The sequence below is a fragment of the Triticum aestivum genome, chromosome 1A (genome assembly GCF_018294505.1).
Source record: "Triticum aestivum cultivar Chinese Spring chromosome 1A, IWGSC CS RefSeq v2.1, whole genome shotgun sequence".
Lineage (NCBI taxonomy): Eukaryota > Viridiplantae > Streptophyta > Magnoliopsida > Poales > Poaceae > Triticum > Triticum aestivum.
In genome coordinates, this window is record NC_057794.1 from 353,130,046 (window position 1) to 353,141,968 (window position 11,923).

The window sequence follows — 11,923 nt, forward strand, 5'->3', positions numbered from 1 at the left end:
TCTCCCCTCTCCTCCAAGTGAAACAGTCGCCGGCATATCCCAGATCATATAACCCACAATCTCCCAAACAATTCTGAAATTCTTGCATCATTGCATTTGGTCTTGGGTTACCTCCATCCTTTTCATGAGAATACATAACTTCATTAAAATCACCAAGAACAACCCACGGATACGAGGCATTAGAATGTAAAGTGCGTAGGTCGGACCAAGATAAATGTTTTTCGTTCCAGGCCGGATGACCATAAAACTGCGTAAAGCACCAATCCACATTATTCTCATTCATAAATATTACATCAATAAAATACGGAGACAAGTAGTTCAATTCAACTTTATTCTCGTTTTGATAATATAATACAAGACCACCAGCCTTACCATCACTCTCTGATAAAAACATGAAATTAAAACCTAATTTACAACATAGCTCGTCAGCCTTTATTTTATTTAAATGCGATTTAGATAGAAAAACTATCTTTGGGTTCACCCGTCCTTGGAGCTCCATGAGCTCATGAACTGCCGTGGGGGAGAGCATACCACGGCAGTTTCATCATAGAATTTTCATTTGGCCCGGCGGACCTCCTCCTCAAAGGCTGCCGATGCGCCAGTTTCTTCCTTCTCTTCACCAACTGACTCCTCTCTCTGTTGCACATACTCCTCCTCCTTCTCTTCTAACTCCTTCGCGACATGTGTCACAACACCATAAACATCCTTCACTCTTTCTACTCTACCAGTACACACTCGTTTCGAAGAAACACTCACGTCGCCGTATAGTAAATGCTCATAACTATCCATCTCTTTCTCAAAAGAAAACTCCAAGTCACTTCCTGTGCATGGAACGTCGTGTATGTGTTCTCTTTTTTTACCTATTACTATCCTACGAGCATCTTCCGCGCTCTCACTCCTTCCCTTTTTCTCTTTCTTCCCCATCCTCTTTAGCTGGCCCTGCCTATGATTCTTATTAGCACTAAATTTCAACAACACATTTTCATCCGTAGCGTCAACCGCCACCACAGATGCCGAGAGCCTCGCAGCAACAGCCCCCGGCAGGGCCTCCAGCACACCTGGCTGGAACAACAGTTGGTCTTGAAGATTCGTGGCTGTCGAAAAACACTTAACAGCCCCTTGTGCTGCTCCATTTGCAAAGTCGGGCACACCCAGGTTCAGTCCCTCCTGGCCACTAGTGACACCCAAACGGGCCGCATAGACGCTGGGGACCTCCAGCCACTGTTGTGCAGCGCCCTCCGGGGCAGGAGGCCCGCCCGTGAGCCCTTGGCCCTCCTGGTCAGCGGTTTTCTGCCGGTGAACAGCAGCTGGTACAGCAGACTTGGAGGTGCTGAAACCCCCTGGCTGCATCCCCTCCTGACCAAACATCACACCCGATTGGGTGAGCATCAGGGACGCCAGCCCTTGGCCCTCCTGGCCAAGGCCAGTAGATGCCTTCGGCGCTGCAACCCGGCCCTCCTGACCGAGCGCAGCACCGACAAGAGTCGATGAAGGAGCCTCCGACGCCCGGCCCTCCTGGCTGAGCGGGAAACTAGGCTGGGCCGCCTTCGGCGCTGCAGCCCGGCCCTCCTGACCGAGCGCAGCACCGACAAGAGTCGATGAAGGAGCCTCCGACGCCCGGCCCTCCTGGCCGAGCTGGAAACTAGGCTGGGCCGCCTTTGGCACTGCAGCCCGGCCCTCCTGACCGAGCGCAGCACCGATAGGAGTCGATGAAGGAGCCTCCGAAGCCCGGCATTTCCTAAACGGCGCCCTCTGCGCCCGTTACTGTTGTATGTGCAATCGGGCGCACACCCACGTTTCGCACCTGGGCCGGCCCGCCTTACTCTTTTCTTCCCTTTTTTGTAAAATGTTTCAAAAACCCGCCTTACTCTTTTCTTCCCTTTTTTGTAAAATGTTTCAAAAATAGTGCAAAGAGGAGATTCGAACCCTCCACCAAACAGGTTCCGTACAACACGTCAACCACGCTAACCAACAGGGACCGCGTCCATTTTATGATTAATAGCATCTTTTATTGTTCTTCAATTAACTGACGTGATTCTGTTTTTTTTTGCCAGTTTTCTTCTGTTTTTTTCTTTTTTCAATTTCGCGAACTTTTCTCGAGTTCACGAACATTTTTTGTGAATCTTTTTTCAAATCCGATGAACTTTTTCTGAAAATCAATGAACTCCTTTCAAAATGTGATGAACTTTTTTTGAAATCGATCAACTATTTTCCAAATTGATGAACTTTTTTTTATGAACATTTTCTGAATTCGTGAACTTTTTTCACCATCGATGAACTTTTTGCAAATCCGATGAACTTTTTTGTCAGAATCAATGAGCTTTTTAAAATTTTGATGAACTTTTTCAAATTCAATGAACTTTTTTTAAAATTCAATGAACTTTTTTCAAATTCAGTGGACTTTTTTCAAATTCAATGAACTTTTTCTAAATTTGATGAACTTTTTTCAAATTTAATGAACTTTTTTAAAATTCGATGAACTATTTTCAATTTTGATGAACTTTTTTCAAATTCGATGAACTATTTTTCAATTTTGTGAACTTTTTTCTATACGGATGAACCTTTTTCCACATCAATGAACTTTTTTCAATCTGCACTATTTATGAGTTCTTTTTCGGAATTTATATTTAAAAAAATCTATACAGCATATATATGTTATCTGCAGTATTGAATGGGTTAAATAGTACAGATTCCTGGTAGCAAACAAAACGTCGTGTCTGGTCTACTGGCTGCCATGGCGGAGTATTACTCTATGGGTGCCGGGTTCGATTCCTCGTGTGCATGGAATTTTTTGTTTGCGTTTGTTTTTCCAGCAAGGGTTAAATAGTACAGATTCCTCGTGGTGGGCCGGCCCGCTAGGCACCGCGCGTGCGCGCCGGTTTACCTCGGCGGCGCTTAAAGCGCCAGTTAGGAGCTCCCCCGAAGCCCGGCCCTCCTGGCCGAGCGGGAAACTAGGCTGGGCCGCCTTTGGCGCTACATTCTCGTCCTTGTCGGATACAGTGAGCACACTCGCCTCCTTAGCCACTCTGACGACGACACCCTCCATAGCCTTTGACTTGTTTTTGTTGTCGGGTGCGATGAACGAAGACTGCTCACCTCTAGGTAAACCTCGTAAGATAACCTCTCTCTTGTGTGACCTTTGACCCTTCCAGTAAGCATCTACACTAAGATTTTCTTGGGTAGATAGCTACACTCTTTTCTTTTGGAATACTACAGAAACGCTCCGAAGTATGACCTATAAGCCCACAACACTCACAATATTGAGGTAGTTTTTCATACTGGACATCATATCTAATTTTCTTGGAGCTTCCTAACGGGGTGAACTCTATAATGCTCTTGAGCGGCTTGTGCAGCAAGATACCCACACGCACTCGCAAGAATTTTTCAACTATGACATGATTACGGTGCGACACATCCACCACTTCCCCCAACTGATCCCCGAAAGTCGATCCCATACTCTCCGTCTTGAGCTCGAAAGAGACATCACGAACCTGGGCCCGAATGGGCATGACCCCAAGATCGATCTCCGGGTCGCCCCTACCGTCGAACTCGGCGAAGATGATGCCGTCCCAATTATAGTGCCATGGTTGTGCCTTGAGCACAAACCGTCGATCCCCCTCGGAGGAGAAATAGGACAAAGCGTCCGTCCTCGCTGGCCACCTCTTGGACGGTGGCCGTACCCTGAAGCCGCCACGCCCCGGAGTTTCGGAGCTCGTTAACGATGGCCCGAGGGTTCATCTAGAAAGGTGCCAAGAAGCGTCCAACTACCAGGAAGCCAAAGACGGCCCTCCTAGCAGCCTCCATGTCGATGACAAGAGGAGGAGCCTCACCCCGGAAGCGTCTCATAGCCAACTTCCCCTTGTGCTCCGCCACCGTACGGCCAAGAAGGGGGTCGTCCCCCCTGGCCGTCACACGAGTCCTCACCACCGCCGCCGATTCCATCTCTTCTCCAGTACTCACCACCCCCTGTGTATCTCTTTCCCCACAAACCCCCTTAGCAGCACTCTTGTTCTCCATGGGACACGCTATCTGAACAAAGGAGAGAAGACCCGAGCCCCTCTCTGCTACTGCTTCCTGTGAAGAACAAAGGCACGACCTCCTAAGGAAGAAATAGCCCTCTTCCATGTCTATTGCTAAGGTAATTACGAAATTGAAGCACACAATTATAAGCAAATAACTATGATTTGTCCGTTTCCAAATCCACTCCCCACTAACTTCTCTCTGGTAACTGAAAAAATGGCGAGAAACAGCCCCCCGATTTTCATCCAGCCCCTGAATCGCGCCCCTCAACTGAAACAACGTTAAATCCTAGAAATTCGGGATCCTCCCATAACCAGTAGAGATCAACACCGAATCCTCTTTCTTTCCTATCTCCTTTTCCTTTTTAATTCTATCCCTAAATTCTACAGATGGCAGAATCACCTCTCCTGGACAGAAGGGATCCGACAATCCTCTTCCATAATTAGAAGCAGGCTCACCTGAGGATCCGCCCAAGATTTCCTCCGCCCTCTTCTTCAATCTTCCCAGGCAGCTCTTCCGGTCCGCGGCAGTCCGCAGGATTTGCTTCGATCTCGCCTTAATTTCTCTCCACTCCTCCGCGCTGAAGATGCCTCCGATTCGGCCCACCCCCGCACCCTCTCCTCCCTCCTCCTCCGCAGATAGCGCCGGCAACCCCGCCGCCATTCACTCCCTCTGGGACTCCGTCGCCGCCAGAACGCCTAGGCGCTCGCGGGAGCTCTCTCTTTTTTTCTCTAGGGCTTAAGTCGTGTTGGTTGTTTCGCCACCCGAACCGCCGCGATTTGGACCTAGTCATCTTTGTTGAACCGTTCACGGACCTCCTATGATTGACTATATCTCTGCACCTTTCTTTCTGCCATCCGGCCACGCGATCTCAAAGGTAATTTTTCTCATCCTTTCCTTGTAGATGTAGTTCGGCGGCTCATATAATTGCGAAGATGACAAATAATTGGCATTATGTGTAAATGGTCCGATGATGGAGCTAACATTTTTTCATGATTCATCACAGGATGCGAGCTACGAGTCTGAGAGTGAAATGATGGACAACGAAGAAGACAAAGTAATAATGATAGTTGCGGAATACTCCCTCCGTTCCTAAATACTTGTCTTTCTAGGCATTTCAATAAGTGACTACATACGAAGCAAAATGAGTGAATCTACACTCTAAAACATGTCTACATACATCCGTATGTAGTAGTCATTTAAAATGTCTAGAAAGACAAATATTTAGAAACGGAGGGAGTAGATAGCAACAACAGAAAGGAAAAGAAAGCGTCCAAAATCATAGGTTGGTCATGCAACATTCAGCCGGAACAGATACGTCAGCCACGAGCGTCTCATGTATGACTACTTTGTTGGGTTGTACCTTTCCACCTTATATGTTTCGGCAATGCTCCCGCATGAACAAAGGTTGTTATGTTGAATTGGCCACAACATGCATGCGCTGAACCTTTGTTTTAACGACGGAGAAATGTCACCAGTCTCCTAGGGTTTTCCTCTTTTCAGAAGGTGGTTGTGACACTTCGGATGCTTGCATATGGCTCTCCTGCATATTCATGGGATGATCCTCTTCGAATGGCTGAAGATACAATCATTAAGTACACTAAAGTGTCTGCTGAAACTATGATGCATGTTTATGGACCGGGGTATCTGCGAGCACCCTATGTCGAGGACATGGCCATGCTTCTAGCGATGCATTAGGCAAAAGGTTAGCCTAGGATTTTTAGGGAGTGTCGGCTGTATGCACTGGAATTGAAAGAATTTACATGTAGCTTGGCATGCCCAATCCGCCAGGCATTGCAAGGATCCAACCATAATTTTCGATGTTGTTGCCTCCAAAGATCTTTGGATATGACACTGCTACTTTAGATTGCATGGATCACACAACGACATCGATGTCTTACAGATATCCCATCTGTTTGCAAGACTAGCTTGTGGTACTTTTCCACCTTGCAACTTCACGTCGAATGACCATTGTTATAACCAAGACTACTATCTAGCCGATGGCATATATCCATCTTTTGATCAACATTCGTGAAGACAATTTTTAGTTTTGAGAGCAGTAAACATAAGCATTTTGCGAAGATGCAAGAATCTCATATTGAAGACATTGAGACGGCATTTGGAGTATTGCAATCAAGGCTTACAATTATTTGGGCACCAACTCGTTTCTGTAACAAGGATGCCTTGGCAAATACCACGACACTTACGTGAGCCTACATAACATGATCATAGATGATGAGAGGGATATGCGAGGCTCAATTTACTATGAAGATATCGTGACAATCGGCAGGCATCGCACACGCACAAAACACATTCAAGCATTTGTTGATGCATACCAAAAGATTGAACACCGGGCTTCCCATCATGAGCTTAAGAACGACCTCATTGAGCATCATTAACAGCTGGCTGAGAGATATTGTGTTTAAATTACTTTAATATTCATTTATTTGTACCTGAACAATTTATTTGATCGGATTATTTGCTGAGTTAAATCATTTGTTGTATTCAGATTAACGGTTCGTAATAATATTTGTTGAATTATGCTCATTGTTTGATTCAAATTGTTGTAAATGGGATAGAAAGAACGTATGGCCCAATAATATGTGGGCCTACTTGCTAGGCAAATATAAAAGCCGTATTTTGTCTCAAAAAAAATACAAAACCTGTATTATGACGACTCTATGTTTGGCACAATCTTTAAAACACTATGACGACTCCATAACAATTGCTCTTATATGAAACATAAGTGAGTTAAGCACACGCAGCCAAACAGCCATTTTGCCTCAGTCACCTAAATATCGTTTTTTCCTTTGTCGCTTAAGGCTGGTCATAGTGGGGAGTAACTTAGACTAGTAACATGCTTATGTTACTAGTCTATGTTACTACCTTCATAGTGGAGAGTAATATATATGTGATGTCATGCAAGCCATCATTTATTAAGATGTAGACTCATTTTGCCTTGGGATGTGTTATGTTACAGTAACATATTATGTTACTTCAACCATCTCTCTCCTCATTAAATACATGTCATGCAAGTAAATTTTTCTTGAGGTGTGTTATGTTACTTGCTAAGTTACTTTCACTATGACCAGCCTAAACGACGCCTAGAGGTTAGCTCGTAGATTGCTCATGCATTGGTCAGAATTAGCAAGAAAGGTCATTGAGCCATTGACATGATACAGAATTGGCAACCAATTAAACATAGACAACTTTTTATCATGACCAAGAAGTTCGTAGGTTAAATACTGCTACCATCCGAACACACCCATACAACCCTTAGGAGATTGCATTTTGATTTGTTTTGGGCTTTGCTCTCGAAAAGAGAAAAGAGATTAAGATAGAGCTTGTCTTTGGCTTTTCGAAAGAAAGCTTGATTCTGAGAACATCACACAGATAATAAACATAGCGGAATTTCGAGAAGTACAACTCGAGAGCCTTGCATCTGCTTCTTGTGAAGCAAAGTGACCTCACAAACTTCTCGATTTTGCCCGCTTTATCTCTCCTTTGCAACTCTCACTCCTACATGGATCCAGCATGTAGGACATGGCGATCATTAGAAATTCACGAATCAGAAATGCACGTTTCTGACTTGGCCTTTGTGCACAATATATATAGACCAATAAGGTGGGACATGAAGTATGTGAGCTCGAGCCCACATGCTCTTGGATGAACAATAAAATTTGAAAAAATAGTAAAAAATCCAAAAAAATCAATTTTTTTGTCAAGAAACATTGATGATTTTTCTACGCGCATGCAAATTTTCATGATGAAATCACATTTGTGCAGGTGCTGGCAAAAATAACAAAATCGATACTCTAAAAAGAAGTGTTTTTGGAAGCATTTTGGAGCATCGATATTTTTTTGCTGAGACATCCACAAACGTGATTCCATCACGAAAATTTCCACGCGTGTAGAAAAATAATCAATGTTTCTTGACAAAAAAATCAGATTTTTTTTGAATATTTTTATTATTTTTTGGATTTTAATGTTCATCTCCGGGAGCATGTAAGCTCGAGCTCACAATAGCACTTTGGAATAAGGCACTCAACAAGAAACCTTGGTATCTTAGTATCCAGGTAAATGCAAGCCCTGCAAACATAATCTCCCATTCAATACCTTCGATAATCAACTATATTTCCTTACATACATCTGATCGATCCAGAACTTCTCACATACTAATGTTTCGCAAGGTAAAGTACACATGAAAAATCAAAGCGGATCAGTGTCTACTGAAGCTTCTTGGATCTTGGAACCGAAGACGACAACTCTTTACTGGATGATCTGATGATGAAAAGAACTGTTTCCATCAGCATGCCACCCACCACTCCTAAGATGCCTCCAGCAGCATTCTGAAATATAATACCAAGGCCGCACTTGTTATATTTAGATGTTTTACTACGTAAAGCAGCCTTCTGCACCATAGTAGTGCCTTGCAGGATGGGTCAAATGCAGTATGAGTAAAGCCACACCGCTAGCACAAAAATTACCCTACGGAGTTCCATAATGGAAGAACAAGCAACTAGGTACTCTTGACTTACCATGACAGGACTGTTGCTGAACAGAGCTTTGAAAGTAGCAAACCCCACCAAATAACCCGTGAACATTATGACCACAACATGCAGACCTGAAATTGGGGAAACATCCCATCAACAAATGAAACATAACATTAACCCCTTGCAGTCTAAGCTCAGGAGTAAACATCATAGTGCGCTAAGGAGAATAAGATACTTCTAACTACTAAAACATAGTCGGGCATTGCTCACTCGAAAATCCCAAAACTTGGATCAAATTTCATGTATAAAGGTTAACATCCTGGTCCTACCAACCGGGAAGGGAACAGATGAAATCTCAATATTTCATTGTGCTTGCAAAGATTGAGTAGAAGGTACTCCCTCTGTAAAGAAATATAAGAGTGTTTAGATCACTAAAGTAGTGATCTAAACACTCCTATATTTCTTTAGAGGGAGTACTAGGCGGTAAAATATCGATCTCACAATAAAATAGCAATCTCACAAATGTAATCCTACAATTACAGATTGCATACATGTATGTATGCAAGCTGAGTCCACCAATGCAGCTATTATCTTTCCCGTGCAAAGTACTGCAAGTTTACTTTGCAAGTGTTGAACAGAAGATAAGCAAGACCATTTGTTTTGATGCAAGTATACCGGATGCTGGTTATAATCTTTCGAACATGTTACAGCTTGGCTCATTTTGGTTTGAGGTTTCACCAATTGAACCAAAGAAGGACACAGTGAATTAATATTGGAACTACTTTTTATGTCTGATGATGGAGCAGTCCAAGAGTGCAAGCAAACAAATAGTCTTTTTAGTCTAAATTAGGCTTATGTGATCAACGTGGCTGGATAGATTAATTAGTTTCCTAATTAAAGAGTACTACTTAGAATAGAAGTTCTGTTAGCAACCTCAGCTTTTAAGTCGGTTAGATTTTTTTTGGCCCTTGCACCTGGTGTGAGTCGGAGATAAAAAAGGGTCGTCAGTCTTGTCCCAGGAGATCAGTTTTTGGAGTTTTGAGTTGAGTTGAATAAACTACCAGAAAACGCTTCACATTGGGAGGCACCAAGGATGTGTTCTTGTAAATCCTAGGGATTCGTTGCTACTGTGCATGCGTCTGATCTTGTATCAGTGTCGGTGCAAGTCTTCTCCTTCGGCTTCTTACTTTCGTTTGATCTGAAGGTTTGTTCTTCTAGGTCTATTTTTCCTGCGACTATTGCTGCCGTTGTTCGTTGTTGTTTTGCATGTACCGTGAAAGGTCAGGACATCTACACGCACAATTTAGTGTCACGCTATTTTGTGCTACATCACAAGCCAAGCCATGGGCAATTGAAGTGTTGAACAATAAGCCATCAGTTTATCCTTTGTGTAGCAGCTAGCACCTCCTATTTAGTGAAACAAATCGTATGCTTACTGGCGCTGATAAGAACTGTCGTCTGCTAAGCTTTTGCATTCGCCTCTAAGCCATGATACACTGTTCATTTGTTTGATAACTGGCTTGGCTCGTTCAATTAGCAAAGAATGAGAAAGGGCTGGTTATGGTTGGAACTGCAGCAATCCTATGATCTATCTAGAAAACGTATAATGATGCATGTAATTGAATGAGAAAGGGCTGGTTATGGTTGGAACTGCAGCAATCCTATGATCTATCTAGAAAACGTATAATGATGCATGTAATTAGTACTCCCTCCATCCCAAAATAAGTGTCTCAAGCTTAGTACAACTTTGTACTAGAGTTAGTACAAAGTTGAGACACTTATTTTGGGACGGAGGGAGTACTAGAAAAAAATAGGCCTTGGCTATCGGCATGATCTATTTTGCAGGGCAAGGAACCCAAGAGGAGCTCAAGTTGGGAGCCAGGCTGTTCGAGCAGGTGGTGAATGAAGTGTCCTGTGCCATGCGAGGATGAAGAACGATGATCCCATGGCTGAAATGGGATGGAGGGTGAACAGTGATGAAGAAATCTGAAGGCTGCGATTTCTCCTATGTGTTTTGGAGGAATCCAGTAAAACTGTGTAGGTTTTGTTCTGTTAAGCCAATGACTCTGTGAGCTATCTTTGAAGATAAGCTTCCTGTTGTTTGGAACCTGTTCTGGGGTCTCAGCCCCTGTCGTTGCTACTCCCTCCGTTCCTAAATATAAGTCTTTTTAGAGATTCCAATATGGACTACATACTTCCGTGCTGATGCAACAATATGGAATTATATTTAGGAACGGAGGGAGTAGTTCTGAATTTCTGATGCTTGCTAACACTAGTGATTCATCTAAGTTTTATTCCCACATGGAAACCTATTTGCATTGTCTCAGTTCTAAAAATTGTGCATCATATTGTTGCATTGGCAATCAGGCTTATATATGAGGGCTCAGTTTTGTTTCCAAACCAAACAATGCACATCCAGTTTAGGAGAAAGCATGAATATGAGTATTCGTACCGAATCCTAGCTGATCCTTGTAAGAGGAGAAGGGTTCGGTGTTGTCCTCCTTAGGCGCGACATCCTTGACGAGCTCGGCGTACTCCTTCCTCTCCTGCATCTCCCGGAGCTTCTCCAGCCTCGCCTTGAGCTCATCGCTCTGCACGGGCACAGCCAAATCAAAAACTTATATCTGGCTAAACCTCACCAACTCGGACCACGGGTGTCGCCGTGGCTGCAACTCACCTTCTCGCGGGGCTTGGGACTGGACAGCACGAATTGAGCGCCTTGCAAGAGCTGTCTGAGAGGTGGGCGGCCGCGGGAGCAGTCGGCGCACCAGATGGCGCGGATGGAGCGGTAGGGGACGGCCCGCTCAGAAGAGAGGGCGGAGGCCAGATCCCGGAGGTCGTCGGAGAGGTCGGGGGAGCCGGCGGCGGAGGAGAGGAAAGAGCGGATGGGATCGGTGGCGGTGACAACGAGTCCCGGCGTAGCGGTGCCGGCTGACATGGCTGCTGCTTCAGATTTGGGATGAGACCATACGGCGATGAGCAGGGGTGACGACGGCGGTGAGATCTGATGGGCGGACGGGAGAATTCAGGGATGCCGGCGAGGTGGTATGTGGGAGCGGCGCGATTACGATGGTCGTGTCGACGTCGGTCGTCGCGGCTCACGGCCCCTCTGTTTGCACGACCCAAATCTGTTTTTTTTAATCATCTCCTCATTTATTCACCCCATTGTTAGATTCACGTTACCCCGTCGGATCATTTTTCCTGTGCGATCCTGGCCGTCCGTTCTCGGGCTGGTTTGCTGTAAGCAAACAGATCATCGCCCGATCGCCTTGGCCTTTGGATAAATTTTCAATTGCAACGTTCTCAAAAAAAATCAATTGCAACTAATTGTAAATTTGATGCCCCCACCAGGGCATTTTCGTCATTTCATTTGTTGGCGTATAAAAGGAAGCCGCTCTAGTTGCGGAGAC

At 44.6% G+C, this 11,923-nt stretch overlaps 2 protein-coding genes across 2 annotated transcripts; both read right to left on the bottom strand.

Annotated features, from left to right (window-relative positions):
- Positions 1–246: 246 nt before the first annotated feature.
- Positions 247–4,831, bottom strand: LOC123050390 (uncharacterized). The gene has a single exon (XM_044473197.1). The coding sequence runs from the start codon at positions 1,387–1,389 to the stop codon at positions 556–558; it is 834 nt and encodes a 277-aa protein (XP_044329132.1). The 5' UTR covers positions 1,390–4,831; the 3' UTR covers positions 247–555.
- Positions 4,832–8,064: 3,233 nt separating this feature from the next.
- On the bottom strand, positions 8,065–11,643 carry LOC123050401 (uncharacterized). The gene is made up of 4 exons (XM_044473206.1): positions 11,191–11,643; positions 10,966–11,104; positions 8,559–8,644; positions 8,065–8,369 (listed from the first exon to the last, which is right to left on the bottom strand). Exons 1-4 carry the CDS (start codon positions 11,449–11,451, stop codon positions 8,247–8,249), a joined length of 609 nt encoding a protein of 202 aa, XP_044329141.1. The 5' UTR covers positions 11,452–11,643; the 3' UTR covers positions 8,065–8,246.
- Positions 11,644–11,923: the final 280 nt, after the last annotated feature.